Here is a 27,240-nt window from a genome sequence, read left to right as displayed (position 1 = left end):
AGCTGCTTGTGAGGATCAAAGGACCTTCTGGAATGGCATTGTGAGGAACCAGGGTTGCAGCAGGAAAGGGAAACCAGGAGAACTTTGCAGAGCTGCCTTGCACAAGCAGAAGCATATTTCTATTTGTGGGAGTTATTTCTGGGCCGAAGCAAATTTAAAAAATATATAGAGCAACATTCCTACTTTCCTGCATTCCTGCTTTCATTTGCCAAATGTCTCTACGTAACATTTTAAGTTAAGTCTCCAAAGATGCCCCCCTGACCAGAGCAATAAGGAGAGAATGAAAGTAGAGGCTCCAAAAATGTAGCTGCTTAAATAGCACCACCATACCTGGCACAAATGCCTAAATAGCTGCAGAGATTTGTGGTCCAGTTCTCCCTTGGACAGCACGTGGCAATGGAGAAACAACAAAGCATTCACCAGCAGCTGCTCCTGGGTGAGGCATACCCTCTGCTCCCCATCAGCATCCTCAGAGGAGTATTTCAGAGACAGCCTGTTAAGACCGTGAAGGACGTCCAGAGCGTTCACAGAGCACAAGGCATCCGCGTGGGAAAGGTAACAGGGGAAAGTGGCGCTGACGGAAGGAAACGACAGCAGAGAGGCAACCAGAGTGCCAAGCTTGGCTGGGCAGACAAAACTGCTGAACATCGTCCTATGGACTTCAGAAGCCACAAGCCTTAGCCCATGCTGCATCTGCAAAATGGCAGCTTGCAGTGGGACGACTGCATCAGGGAAGGCGGCATAGTCCTCTGCCAACCGTTTCCTGAACTGATGGTGCGACTGCTGCCAGGCTGCCTCTTCACTGAGGACGTTTTGCACCATCTGGAGAGACTGAGACTTATCCAAATGGAGTAACTGCAGCAGGCGGGTCACGAGATCCTGGACTTTTGAAGTCTGGGCAATGCTGCTGACGTACTGATGAACTTCCTTGTACAATGACTCATACGAAGGAGCCTGGGGTCTATAGGCTTGCTTTTGGCTGAGGCTGGCAATCTGGTCCTTCAGCTTCTGGATTCTTTGGCATAACATCCTGAGAGAGGATAAGTTGCAAAAGGTCAAAGGTCAGGGTCATCCAACGATTATTAGATGAAAGCCACCTTCAAGAGCAGAACAAATTATTTTGCTGCCATGATGAAATCTAAGTGCCACCCTGGCTATTTATATATCTTCACTTTTCTTTGCCACGAGGAACTCAGGCAACTCTGTATAGGTCTAGGTACACTGGACGAAAGCAAGCTTTTTAAATTGTGTCCAGATGGATGGGGACCAAATGGCAAGAGCCACACACCTGTTCTTGCAATCCACCCACCCCTGCCTCAAATCATTCATCACCCAAACTGCAAACTGAGAGTCAAGAAAACAAGAATCCTGTAGTTAAGTGCAACTACCCAAGGCTCTGTTACAAGCAGGGATTTGAACCCACGGCTCACTGGACTATTGTGACCATTTACAATTACCCTTTCAAATTTGGGAACAGGAGGTAAACATTACAACATTCCAAAGCCACAGGGAATCTTGAAGTTACCTAATGTGAGGGTGACTGTGATGGCTGATGGCTTCATCTTCCAGATCTTTCCCTGTGCGTAACTGAGTTGACAGATTGTGTGTCTTCCATTCACATTCTAGATGGTGCAGCTGAAGGCGTCAGACAAAAAACAAAAAACCATGCAAGTTTTATTCAAGATAAAGCTCTGCCACCACTCCAATTGGGTGGAGGAGGAGCTATTCTTGTGTACTGAGAATTTACAGATCCTTCTGTATGTTGCAAGTCTACAGCGAGGCTGTTACATCATAACAGGTAAATGGAACCTCAAAGTCTAGAAACAGTGGGCTGTCTCCAATGAAGTTGTCATGTTTGGGCAAGGGCTTATGCTTGCATAAATGAATTTGGCCCCCTCCCCACACACCCAAACCTGTTCTTGGCATTCCCAAAACCCTCTGGAGCAGATTGGGAAGGGGTATAGAGAGAGGGAGGGGAAGTCCTTGCATAAATGGGATGATTTTGTTGGATACACCACCACCACCACCACCACTCCAGTTACCTCTGAATACCCATGACTAGTGACCATCATTGTCTAGGGAGCTGATCTCTAGCAATACACAGAAGGGCACAGATTCCTCACCTGTGCTCTATCTGCATATTTGTGTATATCTTTATTCATCTTGTAGGGTTTTACGTGACTATGCACACTCATTTTCTGTTTTGAAAAATGAATAAGATCTTGCACCCGCCCTAGTACTTGTAGTTATGCACCGTGTTATCTGAATATTGGGTTGTTTTGTCTCATATGGCAGCAAATTTCCAATGCAATCTTACTACATTTGTTCATGTGGCTTGGTATAGTTTAGCTGTCGTCTGAAGATTTGAAATGTCGGTGTAGCCTAAAAATCCCATTAGCCACAAGGCAAGGGAACCCAAGCCCTCACCTCTTCCTCTGCGTACTTGAGCTTGTATTCTCTTTTCACCGCTGGATCATACTGGGTCTGTGGAAGCCACAGCTGGATCTGTAGGAGACCTAGGTTGACCCAGAGACTGCCTCGCCGAGCCGTTTCGGGCAAGTTCTGCAGTCCTCCTTCATGCCCAAAGAACTGCTGCAAGCAAGTCAGCCAGATGCAGACAATCTGCTCAGGCAATATTTCCCGGGCAGCAGCATCCCTGAGCACTTTGCAAATGTACTGAAACGCCGCTGGGCTCTTGGAGGAAACCTTATTGCAGTTCCGGAGATATTCCTCCTGCTGTTCTGCCGGAACCAGGCCTTTAAGAACTACGAGTTGCCTATGCAACATGACACCTTGGAACCTGGAATCTGTAAACCTGAAAGAAGAAAGAGATGTTCCAAATAAGGATGAAGAAGAGATCTGAAACTGCAAAGTCCCTAGAGCTTAAACAGGCTACTGGATAGGTATCACCTAGGCCTCTGCTGCCAACATAGAGACAAGAGAACTATCTCTACAGTAGGGTGGGGAGTCCAGCCAACCACCCACCACATCCTCAGGAGTGCTTCTCTTTTAAGACCAGCTGTTAACCAAGGGTACAAAGCATCTATCTCTCCTGACCCCCCGGCTTTGTTTCTTAATACAGTACCTAAATTCAGCCATGGAAGAAAAGGGCAAGTTGGTCCACAGAACTGTGCTGACTTCCTGAAGCTGCTGTGCTCTCTCCAGCCGCTCTCCCAGTGTGACGTTGGAGGCGGACAAGACAGGAAGGCCGGTCACATCCCACTGGCTCCACTTGCTGCTGCTAGTTAGAATTTCAGAGAGGCACTTGGAGAAAACTGCTCGACTCAAAATACCCACACCCTAAATTAATAAAGATCAAAACATATATTTATAGCATTGATAAAGGTTTCCATATTTTATTTTATTTTATTTTTAAAAAGGGCAAGTCACAGACATGAAAATGTCACAACATTTTAGAGAACATGTTACCAAACAACAACACCACCATCATTGAAACATTGGAACCCACTGAAAGTCACTGAAATTTAAGTAGTGCACCAGGTTGGGTGGATGCAAAACAGGATTTCCAAACCAACATCCCACCCGTATTTAAAATACCGTGCATAAGCACTAAACTAATCCCTACCTTCAGCAATAAGATAATCCCAAAATCTGTAATTTTGCTACATATATTTCCTAATTAAGTTTATTTAAAAGACACTGCCCCATCTTCTAATGCAGGGTTTGTGCTATTTGTCTACCTGTCCTATACAGTGGGAGAAAAACCTGTCATCCCAACCCCGGCATTCTGATAATCAAAATATTTGATAGGGAGAGGTGAATCTAGCCTCATCTCAACTGTGTTCCTTTATCTCCTGCAGTGTCTCCAATCAATGACTTTCATTGACCACTACAGAAATATGCAAACAAAAGTGGACATACCAACAGGAACTTTGCTAATTTTGCACAAGTCGTTCAAATATGAAATGTCCAGCTAGATTTTTGGACAGGGCATCGAAAATGGGTTTAGTTTTTTGTTCAAGTTTTCAGGCTCCTTTTCAAAGCTTTGTTTAAAAAGCAAATCCAAGTTCCCCTGAATTTAGCATCAATTGTATGGAAGAATTATCCAGATTGCAGCTTGTCACAAACATCTCCTGCTTAACGGGCAGCTCAAAAGCACTTTAGGAGCATTAACGCTTTATTTTATATTAATGCTGTATTTTAAGCCCGCATAAACTATAAATAGCAGAGCCTTCCTTGGGATCAGTTCTAGTAGCTAATTCATACTCCAAGCAATGGGAGTGAATACCTTCAATCCTCTGAATGAATAGTGAACCCATTCTCTGTGTGACATCAAAATGGCACCATTCATTCACAAAAAAGAACTATTAGAAAGTTTGTAGGAAACTCAGTATCTGTACAAGTACACCCACCCCCCAAAAAAGATCTCCAGAAAAAATTGTAACAGGGAAAACTGAGTGAAGACTGAGCATGCTCAGTGGGCAGAGAGGGCTCACAATTAGGAGAGGGGAAAAAATAAACGAGGTGACAGAATGGAATAACTTAAAAGAAAGCATGGCTGGCTGGAATTGTGAACAGGAGAACTTGGCAGTGCATCATTTTGTCCTACACTATTCTGTAAAATAGTTTATCATATAATAAGTTCCTGCCCTGACAATAGAGTCTCACCCTAACCCTTTAAAAATGCAAGTTTCCTCACACAAACCTGAACAGAACAGTCCATGAGAGATTTTGGCATCGTCTTCTCTTCCACAGACAGCGGCTGCCAGGTCAACCAGCGCTCTGGATTTGTAGTAACGACACTGCTCCAAAACGCTACTAAAGCAGCATTCACCAGTTCTGACCACACGAGAGAAATTTCTTCTGCAGAGACCTAAAAGCACAGGACGAAAGTGCAGAAGACTTAAAGAGGCTCTCAATGTTTGCCTCCGCTTTTTAAGCATTCTAATGGATGTGAGCACAAGTTTTACTTTTCAGGGACCAACCACATCAGCTAGAATTTTCCTTAGCTTTGTTATTAAGGACAGGAAGCATTTCTTGCATCAGATATGAAAGTAAGGTTCTCCCTTGGTCCTAAGAGAGAACTTAAGACAGAAAACACCACCACATTGTTCAACTAGTTATAGCTAAGGACCTACTGCAGCATTCGCTGGGCAAGCAATAAATGGGAAGGAATAGAGGAAACTGAGCCAGATGCACTGGGAATAGTACACCAAAAGTGATGCAGCCTACATATGAGCAAGCAAATAGCATGGGGGGAATGGAGAAAGAGTGCCATAAGAACTTATAGCAGTACAAAGAGTTTAACAATGAATCAAGTAGAAGGAAAGAACTTTCCCACTCCTAAAACTTTGCAAGCAACCACAAAATGCTAGCTGATTCTTGAAGATGGTTTCCAGCACACTGGGCAACTGAAACCAGAGATGCTCACCAGGTAGCAAGGTTAAGGAAACAAGAGGGGGGGGGGGCAAGAAGGGAGAAGTGTTGGCTCCTTAATTCACAGCAGATGCTTTTTAGAGTCATCTTACCTACTTTCAATTTTCCCGTTGTTTAGCTCTTGGTAAACACACAGTTTATCCAAAAATAAATATGGGAAGTCAATAAAGGACTTCTGTTTGAATGCCAGGAAGTTAGTTTGTCAACCCCCCCGCCCCCATGTAGCTGCTCCTTTTATTAAGTAACAATTAAATTTATGTCAATTTGATTTTTTAATTCTTTACATAAATTACTCAAAATATGAATGACAAAGAAGAAAATAATGATAATAATAGAGCTAAAAAGTACCCAGGTGTTTGACACTGTTAATGAGAATGTGCAGAGCACTATAATACAGCCCCTTTTGAGATCATATTACATTTCCCCTTGTTTTGTATGCTGCAGGTCTCTGTCCTGGATTGGAGAATACAGTGCCAGGTGAATAAAGAAAAGAAAAATGAAAAGGGAAGGGGAGTTTTCTGAATTTAACACTTGTTCTTACCTTCTGAGAGTCTAACAAGTAATAAAGGCCTTGAAGCTGTTGTGAGGTAGATGGTGTAAACTTAAGGCAGAAAGCAATAAATTGCCTTATTTCTGAACATAGGCTTGATTGTTGACTGCTACCATTCCTGAGAAAAGAAAAGGAATGGCTATTGATTGATAGTTTGTATACACACCAAGGTACAAAAATAATGAAAGGGGAAAGACGCAACACATCAATTAGAAATTAAAGGAAAGTCCCACATTCAAAATCACCCTGGTCCTATTCAGAAATGTTCAGAATGTCTCATAATCCTTTTGAGACATAAATTCTGAAATTCTCCCCAATTCAAAGTTACTTGCATTTCTGTCAGCAGAATTGAGGTTTAAAAATATCTTGAGACATTCTAGCTCAGAGTGCGCGTTCATGAATTTGCTACCTGACAGAGCCATGGCAAACCACAAGATAAAAAGACTACAAAAGCTTAAGGAAGGGAAAGGCTGGATAATTGACCTTACATGAATCCCAGAAACCTTTTGCTCCATCACAGAAAACTTGCCCTCACCTTTGCAAGGAAGCCTCAGCTATACAATCAGTGGTTAGCTTGTACTGCCAAAGCACAGCTAGATACTCCATTGCAGGCCACAGTTGCACCTTATTGCAGAGCTGAGTTATCAAACTAGAATCCACCTGTTTGCCTTCAGCAGGCTTTTCTTTGAGAGGCTCAAGCAAGACACCTCCTTCCCTGAGCTTTGACTGCTGGAGATTCACCAGAGCCCATAACTCATCTGAAAGAAATAAAGAATAGAAATAGCCTGCAACTAAAATCTTGTACCAAAATAGATTTAAGGCAAAAACAAACTCACTCATCAGCACCAAATATAACAGGGGGGGGGGGGATACAAACCTGGAAATATGAATTTTATCCGAATTTTTATGTTTGTTTGAAGGAAACACGGAAGCTTACTATATGAACATGAAAATACATATTTGAAGTAACCTGTAGTACAAACATTATGAGGTGTTCTTCACTTCACCTGACCGCAAATAAATCATTTACCTGAAATGACAGCCTTCAAATTATTGGCTCTGAGAACTAGGCCTTGAGCCTGGAGCAATGCAGTCTTGATTTTCCACTCTGTGGCGGCCATTTTCAGAATACAGACCTCCTTCTGCCATTCACCATTTCCAATAGCGGGCCTCAGCTCCTGGACATTAAGTGCTTTGGAAATTTTCCGCAACTGAACAGACGCATCCACTACTCCTACATCCTGAATAAGTTGAATAAAAATAAAAATGGCAACTCCCAACTCAATAGATTGAACACTATTTTGTTTTGTTTTACTAAAACGCATAATAAGACCACTTATGCTGACCTCTTCTGTAAAGAATGAAGGGGTGCATATAATTTATATGCACGCAAGCAGCAGTCAACCGTTTAGGCAATTGTGCCAAAGTCCAAAGCATGAGAATGCCCCACACTAAGGGTGCACACTTTGGTATGTATGCAGTACTCTGTCTAAGAGAGTGGGTACTTTTGCCTCCGGTTAACAGAAGCAGCGCTGCAGGACAGGACAGGCAGGATCAACAGTTTGCTTCAATTCCTAAGCCAGGCCCCATTGGTCTTACAGCTTCTGCGCAAGCATGCTCCAAAAAAATCTGCTGCCTGAGCATTTGTATAGCTGTGCAGGTATATTCAAAAGTGGTATATTGTACTAGGAACTGCTATCTAGGAACACAGAAAACAAGTCAGCTGATTGGTCCATCTACCCAAGTACTGTGTGCACTGAATGGCAGTAAGCTCTCTGGGTTTTCAGGCAGGAATCTGAAGATTGATCTTGAGAACCTCTGTGCACAAGGCATGCATTCTGGGGAAACCCAACCAGATGGGCGGGGTATACATAATAAATTATTATGAGGATGATGATGACACTTAACTATGGCTCTCGCTGTAGGGTGTGTATCTGAAGAAGTGTGCATGCACACGAAAGCTCATACCAAGAACTAACTTAGTTGGTCTTTAAGGTGCTACTGGAAGGAATTTTTTTTGTTTTGACTATGGCAGACCAACACGGCTACCCATCTGTAACTGTAGGGTGTTTAGTAAGTCTGGTCTAACTTTTCTTGAAAGGAGAGTATTTAATATATTTCTAAATCCATACACTTGATCATCTTCTTAAATATCTATAAGTAGTTCTGTAACTCTGAGACACGAGTTCCTTAAATAATTCTAGATGGGTAGGGTAGCAGTGTAATACAACAGTTTTTCTAAAATGTATTACCAAAGAGAAACCTCCATAGAAGTCAACAGTATTCAGTTACATATAAATACATTGCACCTTGAATGGAAGAGGTCTTCCCCAAAACTTCTGCAGCTTCTTAACACTAGCAGAGACACCAGCAGGATTGGCTAGGCAAGCCTGGATTTGTTGTGAGGCAGACTGAATATCCTTGGGCAGCCTTAAAATAAGAGAAGGAATAATTGATTATACAGAAAACTGAGAAAAGGTAAGATTGGTCATCAAACCATGCATGCAGCCTGGATATACAGCAACCTATGAAACCTCATTCCCCCAGTCCAGAGCTTTCCAAACAGTGTGTCATGACACATTTTTGTGTCGGCTGTAGTGTGTAGGTGTGTCACGCAAACACTCCCCGCACTCCTCCTAGAGCTGGAAAGGGGTTAGTTTAACCTCAGGTTTGCTAATAAAACTGAATTATAGATGGTACATAGCCATCTTGACATGATTACCTACAGGGAACACTAAGAATACCTCTGTGCAGGGACTTTATACCTGCTAATCCCAGCCATTCCAACATATATAGGAAACATAATAAAACCTTAAACCTTAAAAAGCTTCCCTATAGAAGGCTGCTTTCAGATTTAATGCATTGGTGTACAAGCTAAAGACAACATACTTCTGCTGCTCATATGTGCTCAGCAACTTAGTTGACCTGCTGATTAAATGTTTCACAACCCAGTGCCAGTGAAGAGACAGGAGTGCCAAGCCAGAGGAATCCACAGCAACCATGTCCGATATCGTCCAAAACCTGTCACGCCACAATAAGCAGTGCAGTATCTAGAGGCAAGCCAGAGAAAAAAATAATGAGTCTTCCATTCCATGATGCACACGGTCATGCTTTTTCAGGTGGAGAACATTGTTCTTTTATCATTAGGAAATGGCACATGTCTTAAATCCAAAAGGGCCTTGTTTGAGCAGAAAGACACCTTCATTCCTGAGACTTTATGCCTGAGACGGGAAAGGTGCAAGTCTAGGATAACACAAGCTGCTAGGCAAAAATTGCACCTTCCAACCTTTGGTGTCTCAGGAGGGTAACCTCTTGCACTTCACCCACTGAGCTATGAGCCTGAAGTAGACTCCCTGTGGTCCTTGCTCAGAGGATCTCTTAAGGCAGCTTCCATGACCCATCCAGGCTGTGCTCCAGAAAACAGTATCTTTCTGGAAACAGATTTCTCTGATCTAACACCCTAAATTAGACCAGAAAAACAGAAAGCTGGAGCACTGCAGTTCTTGCAGTTTAGCTTATCCTTTGGCATGAAGATGATTAGCTTTCCATTTCTGCAATCATTCATGGATCCTTGGCTTCGTTCTGGCATGTACGTATCTTTACAGGGGCACACTATTTCCCTACAGTTCAAACTAGGCAAAACATTTATTTGTTTTAGACGAGCTCTTACTCCTAAGTCAGAGGAATCTCTTGAATGTGACTAACCACTTTGCCCGATCCTCCAAGCAACTGGAAAAGACAGGTGGATTTCATGTCCTCTTTCCAGGTTTCCACTTTCAAACAAAATGGTATGACAAAAATAGAGACCATAACACAGGGAAAGTAAGTGGACAGCTCCTAAAGTCCAAGCAATGGGTGACCCCAGATGTTTGTATGGTCTACTTACTTCATACATTTTTTCATCAGACACAGACCCTTGAGTAGACTTCACCCAGTTCAGCACGAAGGCATCCCAAAGTTCAAAAAAGCCTGCGAGGTTCACCACAATAGCATGCGGCAGTGAGCTGTGGCTGCCGGGATCTTCATTTCAAGAATAAAATTAAACCAAAAGACAATGCAGAAAATTAAACCAAAAGAAAATGCAGAACTGTATCCAAGCACCGTGCTACAAAAACAACATCAGTGATTCGTTTAAGTAATTTTAAAATGGAAACACAATAGATACCTTTATGGAACTCCAGTGACATCCTCAAAGCACTAGTTCTTGGCTTTTTGGTATTAATCAGGCTCCTTTCAACGTAGCTCTTTTTCTCACGGTCCAGAAACAGTATTGCCCTGTAATTACAACACAACAAACCCACATGGATATCATTAAGTTATTATGTCAAGAGTATATCAAAATCCTGTTAAGAGAAAGCCAACAGCCCACAAATTGAATCATGTTGGGACTATTTAACATGTACATAATGCAGAGAAAACATTAGACATTACAAAATACTAATGTGAAATGGATCCTGAATAGATAATTTACAATCTGCATTAGACAAACAAAACAGGAGGAAAGAATTCTGACTACAGCAGTGGGTAATGGCAGAAGATGCATGAATATTCTGAATGATTTATGTAAAAATGAGTTTCCTTGTGAAATAAAGATTTTGATGTAACTGTATGCTTAGATTTTGGATTATCGGTGAGCATAAGGGTACCCAACTTTTTCTAGATTGTACATTACACCAGCCTTCATCAACCTGGCGCCCTAGAGATGTTTTGGACTACAACTCCTATCAGTCCCAGCACAGCATAGCTATGGCTGATGGGAACTGTAGTCCAAAACTTCTTAAGGGTTAGCGAAAGCTGCCTTACAACTTGCCTTCCAAAAGAAAACATAGCCAGGGATTGATTGGTTGGTTTTTTTTAGCACTTTGGGGGGGATTGGAATCTGTGGCAATTATAGACTATCGGCCAACTTAAAAAGGGAAAGACATTATTATAGAAAGTGGAAATGACAAACTAACTTTTCTAATCAAAATAACAGAAAGAAGGTGGATACCAATTGGTCCTCCACATGTTGCTGGAACTACGACACCCATTATGCCTGGCCATCGGCCATGATGGCTGGAGCATATGGGGAGAGTTGGGAGACCAAAAACACCTGAAGGGCCACAGGGTTTCCCCATCCCGGATATAGCACACGTGTGATGAACTCACCGATTTGAAAGTGATTTCAGCAAGATAAGCAGCTGATCCGAGTGTTCTTCTGCTTCAAAATCCACTGAATTGCTAATGATATCCAAACACTGCATGTTCCATCTGGGATCCATAGGAATCACATGCTCATCTGTTTTAATAGATGAACAACAAGGAAAACTCATGTTTGTTTTCATTATAAACATTTTCCAACTCCCTCAATCCAAGAAATAGAGCGAGCAATATGCACCAGCATGAACATGATGCAAGACATCTAACACATGTTTACTGCGTAAAGGAGAGATTTGTTTAAATGGGAACGAACGTGGGGTAGGTTCCAATATGCAATTTATTGCGTCCTATTTTACGCACAGTAGCATTTTCTAAGCCCAATGAAAGGTTTTTTTAAAAAAACAAAACACAGCCCACTCAGTTCTGTTGCAAGCTACGTTTCACTCTCCATAACCTCATCAATATCACAAATCAATCTTCACTGTATCAAAAACACAGGAAGAGAATATACACTCACAGCCAAGAGAGAAAGAAGACATCTTACCAGTCATATTTGGTTGCAGCAACTTTATTACATTACTGATCGCACCTGAGAGGGGACTGAAGTAAAAATTATTCAGAGATGCTGCACCGGCTTCCAGCTGAGTATACACTGAATCTGTAGAAAGAAGACAACCTGTGAATTCATGCCTTTCTAAGCTTATTATTTTTATTTATATGCTGGTAAGAATTCTTACTCGCCCTTCATCGTCAGTGCAGGTTGCAGCAATATGCTGCACAATGATGAAAACAGACAGAGCCATTACAATTATAAAACGAGTGAAACGAAACAGAACAGTGTAATTTCAATTAAACGTGGTGGGTCCCACGAATCAAAACACCTGGACTGCCAAAGGATTCCGCTGCGATCCAATCCCAAAGCCCCTTCCACCCCATGCATAAGGACCAAGAACTCCTGTGCATATATTGGAGGGGGGGGGCTACTTCCTATTAGCTGCAGCTCCTTACACATCGGGTGACGCGCTGAAAGTCCAGCAACCTGAATGAGTGGGGTTTTCATGGGGCAGCTGTGAGAAGATAGCCAACCCCTGCGGAGAATGCAGTCAATTAATCAAGATAAAGCTGAATTGGTATCAACATATGAAATCAGTTGTGAGCTAGGGAAACCCAGCCAGATGGGTATGGTTATTATTCTCAGAGGCCAAGAAGAAGCTGCAGGCCACAGAGCCAAGAAATTCCAGTTTTGGGGTTGAGAGTCTAATCATTTATTTTATTTTATTTTTGGCCATGAGACACTATTTCCTTTCACTCACTTATTGCACACACTATTCTGGTGACGCTGTCCCCGTCTCTTTACATTTACTTACAAAACTCAAGCATAGGATCGTGCTGCATGATTCTCTTCCACCACCACAAACATTCAGATTAGTCTTGCTTAAGCAGCAGGAGTCAACACTTACCAGGCACTTGTGGCAAATTCTTTTTTAACTGATTAAGCCACCCAACTCTCAATGTCCAGTCTTGATTTGTTGCTTTCTCTATGAATAACTTAACGGCTGCAGAAAGGACCTCCATGCCGTCTGCCCAAGAGGCACTAGCCTCCACTGCACCAAATTTGAGGCAATCTGGATTAGGAGAGTGCAGGATTTTCTCAAAGTCATGTATAGTGAGAGGCAGCGTCCTGAAACGAGAGGTCATTGTAAGAAGATCATACCTATGCAAAGAACAAACCATCTATACAATTTCCAAAGGCCTAGAGGAGATTTAACCTCTAAACATGTTAGAAGTAACCATGGTGTGCTGCCTTAACTCTGAGTAAAATCCCAGCTGGACACTGAAACCATGCTTTCAAACTATTGACGCGTCCAGAATTGACGCTTTACAGTATTCCATTTTTCCAACATGCGCTATTAAAAAATGTGGTAACACCCACATTTTATGTGATCTTTCACATGATGTAAGACATATCTGGAAATCTGTGGGACCTAATGGAAGTTCAATGCTCATTTCCATGTTAACTGCTTCCAGAAAAACAACAGCAACTGTGCACCACCCCATTAACCTGGAATATCTCAGTAGTTTTGAGCTGTAATTTCCCTGCCTTTTTCATGTGATGAAATCTAGGAGAGTAGGTAGTCCATCATACAGTTCCCCTCCCCCCAACATTTTCATGGGTGAACAATGGGGGAACTGAAGCATGTATGCATATAGATGGGGATGAAATGCCCAATGACACCCGTCACGTCACGCCCACTGGTGAGAATGACTTTTAGCATGACATGGTGGTATATCCATCAAAAAGCCACGGTTCCATAACGCAACAGGTAATGCAGTGTGAAAGGAATGTTAGAAACCGGTAGAGCAGGGCTAGCATTATAACCAAAATAGCAACACAATAAACCCCACATTTGAAAGCAGCTTAAGCTTCGCAGGTATAGGGAATGAGAGCTGCTTGCTACCTTGTAAACAAAGAGAGTGGAGGCAGGAAAATGGCCTTAACTATGGTAGCCCAGTGCAGATGTAACTGCTAACGTTGCTCACTTATTTACATAGAGGGGCAGGCAAAAGGCTGCTCACCAATTAACCTGGAACAGTTCACTCTTACATGCCCAGAGGGATAGCAACACCTTGTGCTCACCTGCTGTTTCTCAGATTCAGCCTGTTCAGGCAGTAAGCCAGGACCTGGCCATCGTGATGAACCATAGAAAGCAGAGAGTCTTCAGCTGCAAACAAAGCACTGGATGCAGAATCTGGCCACAATCCTAAGGCAAGGAGGGAAGCACCCCTCGTTTCTTTTGAATCCAAGACTGAAACATGCTTCATTATCAAGTCCAGCATATGCTAGTATATCAGGAGAGACAAAGGGTTGCGATTAGGTTCTTCAACTGGGAAAAACAACAACAGTAATCTTCTTTCTGTAACATTTTTCTCAGGCATGGAAAACAATTAAAATGTAGCAGTTAGTTTGAAAAGATAGATATATACATGGTCTCTAATTCTTGATTGCTCAGACTTTGAACTGTCTCTCACTGATTTTGCAAAAGTTGACTCTCTAGCACAAACACTTGATGAGCACATTTCCAACGGAGGAAGACTTACCTTTTGATTGTCTCCTGACTGTTGTGAACTGACGTAGATGTCCCAACACGCTTTATAGAAGCTCTTTGCTAAACCGTATCCTCGGCGCAACTGCTGCACGATCAGCGTTGCAGCATTAATCAAAGCAGATAGAGTGTAAGAGGAACCTGAGAAGGAAAAATTAACATTACAACCCACCAAGCACCTTTGTAGAATGCCTAGGAATTTAACCATTTTTTTTGCTTTCCCCCTTTTTCAAACCACCTACCTGAGCTAACTTCCGTATTATAAATCTGAAATCATAATCAAAATTTCCCAATTCATTCTCTCTCTCAGATGGTCTCTAACACAATCACTAAATAGAAGTTATTCTCTTTAGCGCTTGCCAAGTTTATTATGCATGCTTATCTCACCTGCTATGCTTTCCTTAGCTTCTGTATGCACAGCCACGAGCTCATCACATATGCTGCTTCCAAACAAGCCCATTCCATGAAGCAGCAGCTTCACATCGTGAAGATCCAATGAATCACTCTCTCCAGGAACGTAGATCTCAATTCCACGATTCCGCATGGCTCGGGATATTTCACCGTGTGATGGATCCATCGAAAGGAAAAGCCTTTTTAAGTTTCAATACACATAAGAGAGTATGGTTATTTAAGTTACCCATCCAGTATGTAATCTTACACTGCTGCTCCTGGGGTGGAGCGAGCAAGGAAGAGGTCACACTACAGCCTTGCAATTAGGCACTTGCCTGCAATGTTTAGCGATCAAGGTTATCACCTTGATAAGAGCAATACCAACAGTACATTTCTAAGCTGAGTTTCTATTAGAGGGGTACTTGGTTTGTCTGGCTCTTCCCTATGCACAAAGTTTTTTTTAAAAATGCTTATTGCACCCCTGAACTGCCTCCTCTCCACCACCAGGGAACTCTGCCTTGGCAGAAAAGGGAACTAACCACACTGTTCTACTGTCTTGGCTAGGTGAACACAGAGGCATGTTGTGGCTGCTACTTTCATGGCTCCCTCCTCTCCTTATCCTACTTAGAATCACAGAATTGTAGAGTTGGAAGGGACGCTGAGGGTCATCGATTCCAGCCCCCTGCAGTGAAGGAATATGCAGCTGTCCCTATACAGGGATCAAGCCTGCAATCTTGGCATTATCAACACCGCACTCTAACCAACCAACCTCCCCAACCTGCTTTATTAAACTTGCTAGACACCCAAAGAGCAAATGCACTCTAGGCTTTATAACGAAAAGGAGGAAATGATTTTTTAAAAAACACAAGAATCCAGTAACAATCTAAAGGCAATAATTAAGCAGAGAATGAAAACGTATGTGTGCGTGTGTGCCTGCATATACACATGCAGTTCAGAGAAGGTGGAGAGACTAGCATTCGTGCCATCACACTGCTTTGCTGCCCAGCAAAGGAAGACAAATGACCTTGTTGTAAAAAAAAAAAAGAGCAACTAAGAGAAAACTATCAAGCAATACATCACTTTGTTGACCCAGCTGAGCGATGATCAAACCTACACTTATTTTCAAGGCTGCAGTAGTGATACCTTAAAGAGACGGTGTTCCCACCCCAATGCATACTGCAACTCTCAAAGCATAATCCAACAACACACTCCAATAAGCACAAAGAATGTCAGCGCACCTGAAATTTGGATGCGGTGTGATAGTGGGGGTTACACCATCGATCACTCCTCTTTCACTCATGGTGAGGACTCCTCCAGGTTCAAGCAGAGCATTCAAGCGGTCCAGCACAGAAGGACTACACACAAGAAGTAAAGGAACAATCAAGCACTAAAGGTGGCTCACTGATTTACTAACAACTGCAAGCATTCATTTGGCTTCATAATGGAAGGAGTATTCCTCCCCCCCCCTCAATCTGATCAGTTTTATAGCATCAGATATACGGAAGTAATGCAGAAATGTCATGGGATGGTGTCCAGTTCTGTCCCCTCTGCTCAACAAAGACTCTTTGCCCCAGTGGATGCTTCTGTGACTGGAAGGGAGGGGAAAGCAATTTGTGCAATTTTTTGCAAACTTCCCCCTTTCTTCTGCATTGCCTCCTCCTTTTCCAAAGTGTTCCCTAACCCTCTGGAGCAGGAATTCTTTTTTTTTGGGGGGGGGGGTCACAGCAGGCTACAGAGAGAAGGGAGAAATAAGCAAAAATTGCCTTATGACTTCCCCCTTCTGTTCACGGAAGTGTCTGCTGGAGCAAAGGACCTCCTTGAGTAGATGGGAGATAACTGTATAATCCAGTTTCCTTAGAAACAGTAAATGATGATCTACTCCTTGAATTTCTCTCTTTGATCTGGTACATGATTTGTAACAGAGATTCAATGACGTTTATCCAATGTGGTTTTCTATATTTATGATAATTTCTTTCTAACAACACAGTTGCGCTTACCTGCAGAAGTTAACATTGTCCATCAAGAGCCATTCTCCGGACTGTAAAGCCTGAACCAACATCCCATCAACCCATTCAAATGTGCCGTGGTTGCTGCTGCTCATATACTGAATAACCTGCAGCTTGAAGTGCCGAAATTCTTCTACAAGTCTTGAAAACTCTAAAATCGGAGGGAGGGATACTTAGAATACCATTCAATGAACCAATAAGCCAGTACTCAAGATTCACACAGAGTGCTTTTCACAACTACATTTAGTCTAGTATCCTTCGCCAACTTAGACAAACGGTCCCTCTTTCTTTGTTCAGTTGTGATTATAAGATCTTTGCATGAGCTTCGACAAGATGTGATGTCTAAACCAATGCATGTAGATCAACCAGGTTTTCATTAAAAAGGGAGAATGTCTTTAATATTCACAGAATGATAAACATAATAGACTATTGCTAACTGGTGTGGGGAAGTGGAGCAACCATAACTGTGATGGAGGCTGGAAAAATCTTTAAGGAAGCAAATAATTATGCTTTGTGCTTCCACAGATTATGTAGCTTTAATAAATATGGACCCGGGTGGCTTGCTCACAAGTGCTCTATGTGCATTCATCACTGTACGTGTAAAGTTCCTGCACACTTCGGCTGAATGCCAGTGGGTGCAGGAGAATAGAGAGGTGGTTGCACACATGTCTAGACCATGTGGCACCACAAATACTCATACTTTTCCTCTGGTCACATTTGTACACATTTATATCAGTTGACAACTGCTCCATAAAGACACACCATCTCTCGCCATGAAAATGTCTTCCTTGTAACATCAGAGCAGTCTTTAAAATGCTTTGTGGTTTTTGCCTTCTCTGGTGGCATGCAGCAACTGGAATTTGCACATGCTTAGCTGATGACATTTTAAAAGGGAAAAACGCTATCACTTCCTACGGCTTCTGCGCATACCTGGCTTTGAGTAGGAGCTGATCTTGTTGTTCAGCCGCTGGACCAGTGCAAGGACTCCCTCCAATTTGTTCACCAGTTCAATGGTTATGTTTTGATTCCCTTCCCCAAGGGACTTTGGCTTGAAATTTAGAACGAAACTGCTCCAGGCACGCAGCACAATTTCAGCATCTTCTGGACAGATAGCAGTGAGGAGGAGGCTGTCCCTTAGAAGTGTGCTTACAACATTCTCCACCTTCTCCAGCAAGCTCTTCCAAGGCCTAATGATGTCAACCTATAGGACATTTATTACATTGGTCACTGCTTGAACCACCACTTCCCACTGGGTTCCTTCAGCACGGTTTTGGAAACCACTTAGAGGTGTTTCTTTCTTGCTTTCAGTTAAGACATTTAAACTTTGCCCATTCATATACTCCTCAAATTTAAGTTAAGTGGTATCTTGCATGCACTTGACTTGTCCTTATTCCCAAATTTAAAAAATGCACACTTACTTGCTCAAATCCACCTAACAGCTCGGTTGTATCCATAGAACTGTTCATTGCCATGATCTTCAACTGATGACCTGTCAGATATGCTAGAAGCTGAATGAGGCTGGTTTTGCCAGCAGCCGCAGGGCCTACCAATATCACCATCCAACTCATATGCACACATTTCATGATGGACTCCAAGGGCTGGAGTGAATGGTGGAGCAGGGATAAGTTTCTGCCAGGAGGAGGAGCATAGTTTGCGCGGGAGAGGATTGAGAAACCAACCTTCAGTAGAATTAAAAACAAAATAAGCAAGTGCATTAGTGTGCATGTATAGTGTGGAGCAGAAATTCAAGAAGATGCCCAAGTAGCAGCAACTTTTGTTCTCTCTCACCTGGACGTCATAAGGAGTGATGTGGAACTGTCTGGAACCCATATATGGTTCAGCATCCTGACCAAAAATGTCCCTGAATAGACACACTACCTAAAACAAACAAACAAACAAACAAACAAACAAACAAAAAACAGATGAAAGATCACATTTGTAACAAATGCTGAAATCCTTATATTCTAATTCTGCAGCAACTCTCAAATGAACTATTTCAAAAGAAACCGGGGAAACTCCAAATGGGTTGTTTGTTGAAGTCTGAAGTCACCTGCTTCAGGATACAGATCTGCAACCTGAACTAAGCCTCAGCTTGAGAGAAGCTGGAATGCAAAACTAGACTGCTTACATGCGGGGCCAGTGAGTTTTCAATTGCCCCTCAAAACCACATTTATTTTTCACGCCATTTTTCTGAGCACTAATCATAAGCAAAACGAGAACAGCATTCTGCAAATCCACTAAAGGCTGATTGTGGTATCTGAGAGTTGCTGGCACAGGACACAGCAAGAAAGCTGTGGGATCATTTTGTCTGATCAAGCTCCCTAATCGCAATGAAATTACACTTAGGTAGGTTCCCTTTCCACACACTTGCTGTAAGCCCTCTTACCCAATGTACCAGGAGTTTAATCTATCTCTAACACATCCTTAGCACATGAATGGTGATAAAACTACATGAGGTCCCTTCAAATCCTGCACCTGCTTAACTGAAATGCTAATTCAAGGCCTTGGAGGAAAGTAGATAATCTTAAATAGAAGTCATTCAATGTTTCAAATAATGTGGGAAAAGGTACCCAAAAAAATTCAGTAAAATTTGTGTTTAAGATCCAAGAATGGTTTAACATATCCATACTTGTAAAACAGAAAAGACTAATAGGATTAAGCACATTTTTCATGCTCCTTACCTTCTCCTTGTCTGTATTTGTTCTCATTCTTTCCCCGTATATCAAGAACATGTGTTGGCCTGGATCGTAACTGCCAGGCGACTGGTCAACAAGCATCAGCTGACACCATCGGAAAAGGTCGCGCAGATTAAACTCCCAAGGTCCACCTTTATGCCCCCACTTCTTCTCAATCATAACTTCTTGATCAATCTGAATACCGTACCAGTTCAAAAGATTAAAAACTCAGACGTGTTTCAGCTCATGGTAGATTATTAAAACGCCATTGCACAAGAAAGCATTCATCGTGCCAAGCATTCAACTTAATTTACTGCTCTTCTAAGCTACCACCACTCTTTACCGTCCATTCAAAATCTTTATGGAATGCTCTTGTTCCAGAATAACTGGGGAAACCTAAACACATACAACATGCAGTTGTCTTACCTTGGACACACACGTATGATTCTATGCCTACTTGCTAGGGGGAAAGCCTCAAAGAAACTTTTATGTGAACTCAGACTTAGTAAGCCTCAGCCACACAAACGGAACATGCCATAGGAAGAAAAAAAGGGAAGTTCTGTCTGACATATTAGGCAACAAAAAATGAAATACAAACCCAGTCTGCAGTGGCTGTTATCTGTGGAGCCCAGCTAGTTTACATGCCACCGCAACTCCAGATTTGAAAATGACTACAAATGAAGTTTGTCTCAATACATGTTCGGATGAAAACTGTGACCAGCTTTTCACAAAGTTGCAGGAGTCATTGGCTTGGACTTGTGGGGACGGTCACCAGAACCCTGAAGTCCCTCTCCTTAAGAAGACCATTCACATCATCAAGAGGAGTTTCAGGAATTATACTTACCATGTTGTTAAATTCAACCATTTTTGCAATAATCTTTTTGTCAATAGCAGGAAACAGGGTATTTCCAATGTACTCCATGTCTGCGGATGAGAGAGGGTCCACGAAAACCTACATCATCAATATAATTAAATGGGGTGGGAGGTGAGACTCAAGTATTATTTTTATGTAGACACAGAAAAATGCACAGTGCGCTTGCAAATGAAATAAAAATGATTCCATTTAGAAAGGAACTGCAAGGAGGACAAGAGAAATAGTTTTAAATGACATTATGGACTTGCCTGTGTGAATCTGTTCAGAAAAGATTTGGGCAACCCCTTTCTGCCACCTCCTTGCCTGTAGGGATTCTGGCATCCAAAGATCTTTGTTTTCTTGTGTTGCACATGGAAGCTCATTCCCAACTCAGGAATGTAAATCTCTGCCCGATGGTCAAAACAAGCATTCAGGCCTTCTAGTACCGACTGAGAAGCCAAGTTCAGCTATTTGAGAGAAACCAACAGGGAAATTTACACTGCCCCTCTTCTTCACAACACACACTTTTGCCCACAAAACACCTTTAAATCTAGAGCAAATAAGCAAAAGTACTGTAGTTAGCTCAGGAAAAGTTAACTTCAGATTAACACAAATGCCCTGCTTATTTAGCTACTCTTTTGGCTTCAAGCTCCTTTTGCACAACTCAAAAGAGCAACAGCATAGCCCAGGGATGTCCAACTCCCAAAGACTGTGATCCACTCACACTATAAAAAAACTGGCAATGATCTACCCATTGTTGTTGGATGGACCAAAGTTGTTGAGCTTCTTTGGGGGGGGGGGAGGAGATCACTGAGGGGCCTGAGATCTACCAGGATCTACCAGTAGATCATGATCTACCTGTTGGACACGCCTGGCATAGCCTAAAGGTAAATACAACTGTGAAGTCAATGAGGCTGTCGGAATCCACCCAGATAAATGCCATTGCTCAGGGGTAGAGTAGATGCCTTGTGTGCAAAAAAAGGTCCCAAGAATCAATGGCTAGCATCTTCAAGTGGCACTGTTTGAAACCCTGAGCTGGATGGACCAATATTATAAAGCCACTTCCTATGGATTCTATTAAGAAAGTGTTGATTTCAAGCTAATTCAGCCCTAAGACGGCACTTAAAAGGCAAGTAGTAGTTTTAATCTTCTGTAAACTGCAGCACATCCATGACACGGAACTCAAGCTGTTTGTCCACAAAATCGCCTTCTGTAACTGCCACCCCAGAAAAAGCAAGTGTGTGTTCTCCCACTGGAAAACTGAAGATAAAATCTGAGCAGCCTCTTGAATAAATGGGAGCAGCAGACTGTTCCAGGATACTTTCTCCACGTAAGGAGAATGCACTGTTAACTTTACCATGTTTGGATAAGATCCTTTTAAAGTCCCCAAACAGCAAACTGAGACAGCTAGAGACCTCGTTTTCCAAAAAAGGAACTAAAATCATTTTTCTGTGCTACATTAAGCTGAACTCACCTCATCTAATACAATCCAGTGTCCAGCTTTCAATGCTGCAAGCAAAGGTCCATCACGCCAGGCAAATTCCCCTCCTTTGCCCCCTTCAACAGGTAAGTCTGTGCCAAACAAATCTGTGACGTCCTGGATCAGAAGGAAGAAAAGTCAAGGTTTCCAAATGCATGTGAAACAATTGCAATTTAGAAAAAGCTCTCCTAGGCTTGCAGTAATACTCCAGTAGCATTTATACCAAGAGTTATAAATATTTTGTTCTATGCATCTGTTGCATCAGCCAGTAAGTGCATTCTATGAACAAAAATGAAACCCAAGAGTAATTTTAAAAATAAATAAAAATAATTCTAAACCATTAAGATTTTAACCAATATTCAAGCAGCAAACTTTGATCAAGGTTCTTTGCATCTGTATTTTAGGCAGTTTGTTTTGATCATTCACACCAATAGATGGATCACAATTCTAGCAGAATGTGCCCCTTTACTAGACAGGAAAAGGAATATAGTGCTTCCTCTTAGAATTAATCCAGTGTTTCGCAACCTTTTTTGGGCAAAGGCACACTTGTTTGATGAAAAAAATCTCGAGGCACACCACCATTACAGCCCCGTGACGTCAGCGCGCAGCGTCGCGCCGGGAGGGACGCACGAAAGTGTAAGTTTCAATTTTTCCCCCTCCCCTCCTGTGTAAAGGGGAATGCACTCTGCTAAGTAAAGGCACTTGCCACAGCAGCGTCAACGTCACAGCACCCACCGGCACCCAAGAGAGAAGGGGTCTCAGCAGCCCTTTTGCCAGGAAGAGGAGCAAGAACGAGAGGAGGAGGAGGAAGAGGAAGAGAGTCCCCCCCCCAAAAAAACATTCTCCTTTTGATCTTCCTTATTTGCAATTTCTCATTGCAAAACAGCGGTTGATATAGAGCTGATTTTTTTGTTATTACAGTCCCCACCCCCTCACCTAGAAAAACACCCCCTGTCAATTTTATTATTATTATTATTATTATTATTATTATTATTATTATTATTATTATTATTATTATTATTATTATTATTCCCCGCCACTCTGGGAGGCTGAAGCCCTTTAAGGCTTCCTTCTGTCCACTCTCTGTGAATTACCTGCCCGGAGCGGGTTTCTGGGGGGGGGGGGGCTGCTGCCGGTGTCCTCCCCGTCGAGTCTCGCCTTGCCCGGCGCATGGCGGCCGCCCTTTCCCACACTCTGCCGGCTGCGCTGCCAAGCCCCGCGGCTCGGCCTGTCAGCGTTACCGGGCTCGGCGGGTGGTAATTCCCGAAGAAAGCCGGCGGCGCTTGAAGAGCTGGCAAGCCCCCATTTGCATGTCTGTTTTCCGCAGCCCTTGGAGAGGATTAAGTTCCCTCCTTCCTGCCGGGGAACCTCCAAGCTTTGGGGGTGGGGGGGGAGGAGGCAGCAAAGCGAGGCAGGAAGGAGAGTGCGGCTTGGCTGGGTGAGCTTTGGCAGGGGCAGGGAATGAGAGCCGCGAGGCGGGCGCTGCGGGCGGAAGCGCTGCCCGCCGAGCTCGCAGGCAGCCAGGCAGGCAGACGGCGAGAGCCCCGCGCTGGGCGGCCTCTCCTCGCCGCCGCCGCCCCGCCTCTCGCCGCCCGCCTCGCCCGCCTCCCTCCCACGGAGGTAGGCTGGTGTGCCGTGGGAGGGAGGCGGGCGAGGCGGGCGGCGAGCACACGCGGGGCGGCGAGCGAGCTCCCTCCCACATCCCATCGCCGCTCGCTTCGGCCGGCCTACTGGGCTGTCGCAGACGGAAGGCCTGTGCATGCGCGAGGTTTTCGCGCCTTCCTCCAGTAGGCCGGCCGAAGCGAGCGGCGATGGGATGTGGGAGGGAGCTCGCTCGCCGCCCCGCGTGTGCTCGCCGCCCCGCCTCTCGCCACCCGACTCGCCCGCCTCCCTCCCACGGAACACAAGGCAACGTTCCGCGGCACACTAGTGTGCCGCGGAACACCGGTTGGGAAACACTGAATTAATCAACAATACACCCCTTATTAAACTTACCTATTTCTAAGCATCTTCCCCCTCCCCAATCAATTAGGAGTATTCTCAAGATTTGTGAAAACTTAACACCTGTTAACTTGCAAGTATAGACTCTCACATTCACAAGTACAGGTATTTCAGTTAAGACCACAGTAATCCCTACCTACCGTTTGTTCAGAAAGATTGATTCTAACAAGGCAATTTCCAGAAGCCTTTGCCAAGGCTGCTACTAGGCTGGTTTTCCCAACACCTGGAGAGCCTTCCAGGAGAATGGGCTTGTTAAGTTGCAAGGCCCTTAACAACCGCTGTGCATTCATTGCTGTAGTTCCTGCATTTAGAGCGTAGTCTGAGACATTGTTCTTCTGGTAAATAGGGCCTACAGCACAGAGAAAGCAAATAAAAAATTAATTAGATTACAGGGTAAGGTGATCAACATTTTTGCTCCAGTGAAAGTACTAGCTCATCAGACAGAATACCAGATCAACATTCATCTTGATGCAGAGGGATTTTCCTCCAAAGTTTTGTTTTTTGTATTTTTGCCCTATATATATTTCTCCCCTAATCTCCCCTCTTTTTAATGGGTGGTGCAGGCTTAGCTATATTAAGCAACGACACTCCTGTCTTAACATCTGAAATACACAGAATTATGATACTTAACAATTCTAACTACAGATTGTGGAGTAAAATATTTGAATGCTCCGCCATTAAAGCTCTTAAAAACTCCATGCATATGGAAAGCTAGCATGCCAGAGCGAAGTCTAAGCTAAGTGCCTTCATCTGAGAAAAGAGCATTCAAGCACTCAATTAGAAATGGAAGGGTCTTGGAAGGACTGTAACAAATTATTTTTTCTGCATGTTTGTCATCTCTCACGCATTCTGCTCTTAAGTCATCGTAAGCGGCACATCACCATTCAAATTGTACAGCAGCAGCAGCAGCAGCAGCAGCAGCAGCAGCAGCAGCAGCAGCAGCAGCAGCAATACCACCAAAAGAGTTCCTTGCCTGTTGGTATGAAAAATGGGTGGATTCCTATGTGGTTCTCCATCCAAACCATTTCCCTTTCCCTCTTCAGGTCATATATTTTCAGCTCATTCTTCTGAACCTCAGTGAGTTGCACTACTTGGGAAATTTTCCCACACAAATATTCCAGGCATTTTTCACGAGCCAAAGCAGCTGAGCCAGCCGAACAGGACATGGTGCCTACATAGGGGGTAGAGGGAAGAAGAGATCATAGTTATATGTCAATGGTGGAAATGAACATATAGTTAACAGTAAGATATGGCCAAAATCTGTAGACAGGTTGTAATGCACACTCTGTAGCACAAACACTATACGTTGCTTGCATGCGTCTTGAGACTGTTTACTATTTTTGTTCCAAAATGACAAACTTGCTTTAAACCCTTGCGTAGTTCTCATCCAGGGGTTGAGGGACCCCCTCCCCAATAAACGATCTGAACTATTCAGAGATAAAGCAAAGAAACTGAAGACATACCTGAACCTATTCCGTCTATGTACACCAGACATGCAGCATGGACAAATGTTGTCACTGGACAGACGCTAAAAAGCTGGTGCTCCTCTGAAGAACTGGATAGTTTGTCTTGTGCCATAGCATTCATGAAGCTGACCCACGACAAAACATCCCGGATGCTGAGGATACAGTGGTGTCCAAATTCTTGATTGGTCAGCCACTCTATGAAATCCATCATGAGCCCTGCAATATCTGCCCCTGGGAAAGGTGATTAGATGGAGAGAAGAGAAAAAATACATAAGACACAGACCTGAAACAGAATATGTTTTGCAGTAATTCACAATGACCCACAAGGGATGCAGAGGCCTCTGTACATAATTTTTGCAAGATAACTGAATAGAAGTGCTTAAATGTTTTTACATAAATATTTGCAAAAGTAGAAAGGGTTGAATGCTTTTTAAAAAAAACCCATCCACAAGTAAATCAGCAGATGCAAAATTCAAAACATGCTTTGATCCTGCAACTTCATTGGTCTCTTTGTCCACAGTGACTGAACTTTGGCCCAGACCATTACTTTAAGCCTAAGAGGACAAACATTCATCTTAATGCAGAGAATATAGCCAAGGATAGAAAAAATAAGAGTGTATGTTCCATCAGCACTACTTATTTTTTCATCCTTCATTTAAAACCTTGGATAATAAAGAACCTAGGTCAGACCTGTATAACATGCACATATATTTGGACTAGAACAATCCTTAGATGTTCAATTTGCAAGAGCTTTTCCCGACAGCAACTTACAGCTGTGTTCAAATGAGGTCTCTGGTGACAATATGCATAGCAACCTCTGCCTATACCACAGAATCTGGTCACTGAATTCCAAACTTTTTTTTATCCCTTTCAACGTACTAAGAGCTCGAACAGTTCTTCCTTAAATCACTGTCCAAGCAATGATAAAATTTAAGCAAAAGGAAACTGATTTTGCACTTAAAATGACCCCAGTATTATGCAAATATATTTCAATTCCACAATCTAGGTTTATCAAGTATAGAATTTGGAACATACAGCATCTGAAACATACTCAAAGGCAAGCACTCCTATATTCAATTTGTCATACTGCCAGATAAACATGCATTGGACTAAATCTCAAGTGAAAAATTGCAGTGTCGCAAGATCACACCTGTTTGCAATTTCTGTTATCTGCTAGTCGCGTCTGAACAACAGGTAAGTGGTACCTTCAGTCTGTGCCATTTGTAGCAGGAGTCCCATGGGACTTCTCCACAGGAATATTATTCAGCTTAGAGAAAAACCTATGGGCAGCGTTTAAGAGAGTGAGACTATTTCAGAACCGCCTGAACTAACTTCTTAGCTTTTAGAATCTGAGAGAAGCTGACTTGCAAGAACAGAAGGTCTTTTAGAAGGAAACCCCACTGGGACACAGAAACGGAGGAGTGCAGGCTGGTTACTAGGGAGAAAGGTACTCAGAAGTGATTGCAGACGTTTTTCAGCAACAAAACCACTTCACTGGTTTTGAAACTGCTTTAGCAGTTTCATAAAAGTCTCTTTTGACTGTTAACATCTTTTCTGTTCTTTCTTTTTTCTATTCTCTTCCTGGCCTACAAAGGATGGAAAATCCTGCCTGAATGTGATTAAGCCAGCAGAGCATGGCAGCCCTAAAACTCACTAGAGTAAGAAGAGAAAGCTTTAAGGAAGAGGGGAGAGGTGCTTCTTAATCTGGCCAACACTGGCATGTGACCCTCGTGCTGAAAAGGTCTCCCATTACTGATATAAGCAGAGGGACACCCAGAGAGAATAAGTAGGTGATGGAGTTGGTGAACAAATACCTCTGATATTTACCTTTGTCATTCTGTTTGGCAAAGCAGAGTCCTGGATGAAGATTATGGTTTACAATTTGCATTAAATCCATACGGTTGTTACTTTGCGGACACCATATTTCTGTAAATCTATTACGCAAGGCAGGGGACAGCTATGGGCAAGAAAATATTAAGTGCAGTTATTATGAAGGGAACTGCTCAGAGGAAAATTTAAGAATCCTCAAAGAGGGTTACTGGGATAAAAAGAGAAAACAGAAGAATTATAAAACGAGGGAAAACATATTGCTATAAATAATGTGTAAGAGAGTATCAAAAAGCACAATAGGTTAGAATAGTGTGTGTCAAAGAACAAAACTGCATAAAAATGAGTTTTA

The 27,240-nt window shown here is 42.9% G+C and overlaps 1 protein-coding gene across 2 annotated transcripts in view; it reads right to left on the bottom strand.

Moving 5' to 3' along the window:
• Positions 1-27,240, bottom strand: part of MDN1 (midasin AAA ATPase 1) — a 90,038-nt gene that overhangs the window by 34,980 nt on the left and 27,818 nt on the right. For both annotated transcript variants that reach the window (XM_028722980.2, XM_028722981.2), the window contains exons 33-63: positions 26,889-27,018; positions 25,059-25,292; positions 24,569-24,766; positions 23,736-23,944; positions 21,589-21,711; positions 20,384-20,581; positions 20,106-20,213; positions 19,268-19,456; positions 18,375-18,464; positions 18,005-18,265; positions 17,517-17,787; positions 16,578-16,737; positions 15,819-15,935; positions 14,578-14,780; positions 14,186-14,331; positions 13,725-13,927; positions 12,547-12,767; positions 11,631-11,744; positions 11,096-11,225; positions 10,113-10,222; positions 9,834-9,967; positions 8,837-8,997; positions 8,257-8,377; positions 6,978-7,188; positions 6,483-6,705; positions 5,939-6,065; positions 4,667-4,834; positions 3,086-3,300; positions 2,428-2,815; positions 1,526-1,635; positions 331-1,030 (exon numbers count right to left, since the gene is read on the bottom strand). In XM_028722980.2, the coding sequence (XP_028578813.2) occupies positions 331-1,030; positions 1,526-1,635; positions 2,428-2,815; positions 3,086-3,300; positions 4,667-4,834; positions 5,939-6,065; positions 6,483-6,705; positions 6,978-7,188; positions 8,257-8,377; positions 8,837-8,997; positions 9,834-9,967; positions 10,113-10,222; positions 11,096-11,225; positions 11,631-11,744; positions 12,547-12,767; positions 13,725-13,927; positions 14,186-14,331; positions 14,578-14,780; positions 15,819-15,935; positions 16,578-16,737; positions 17,517-17,787; positions 18,005-18,265; positions 18,375-18,464; positions 19,268-19,456; positions 20,106-20,213; positions 20,384-20,581; positions 21,589-21,711; positions 23,736-23,944; positions 24,569-24,766; positions 25,059-25,292; positions 26,889-27,018 (5,973 nt within the window). The remainder of the gene's footprint in view (positions 1-330; positions 1,031-1,525; positions 1,636-2,427; positions 2,816-3,085; positions 3,301-4,666; positions 4,835-5,938; positions 6,066-6,482; positions 6,706-6,977; positions 7,189-8,256; positions 8,378-8,836; positions 8,998-9,833; positions 9,968-10,112; positions 10,223-11,095; positions 11,226-11,630; positions 11,745-12,546; positions 12,768-13,724; positions 13,928-14,185; positions 14,332-14,577; positions 14,781-15,818; positions 15,936-16,577; positions 16,738-17,516; positions 17,788-18,004; positions 18,266-18,374; positions 18,465-19,267; positions 19,457-20,105; positions 20,214-20,383; positions 20,582-21,588; positions 21,712-23,735; positions 23,945-24,568; positions 24,767-25,058; positions 25,293-26,888; positions 27,019-27,240) is intronic.

This window comes from Podarcis muralis, chromosome 3, assembly GCF_964188315.1.
Source record: "Podarcis muralis chromosome 3, rPodMur119.hap1.1, whole genome shotgun sequence".
Lineage (NCBI taxonomy): Eukaryota > Metazoa > Chordata > Lepidosauria > Squamata > Lacertidae > Podarcis > Podarcis muralis.
Note: the sequence above shows the minus strand (reverse complement) of the source record. Positions and strands in the feature narration are given on the sequence as shown.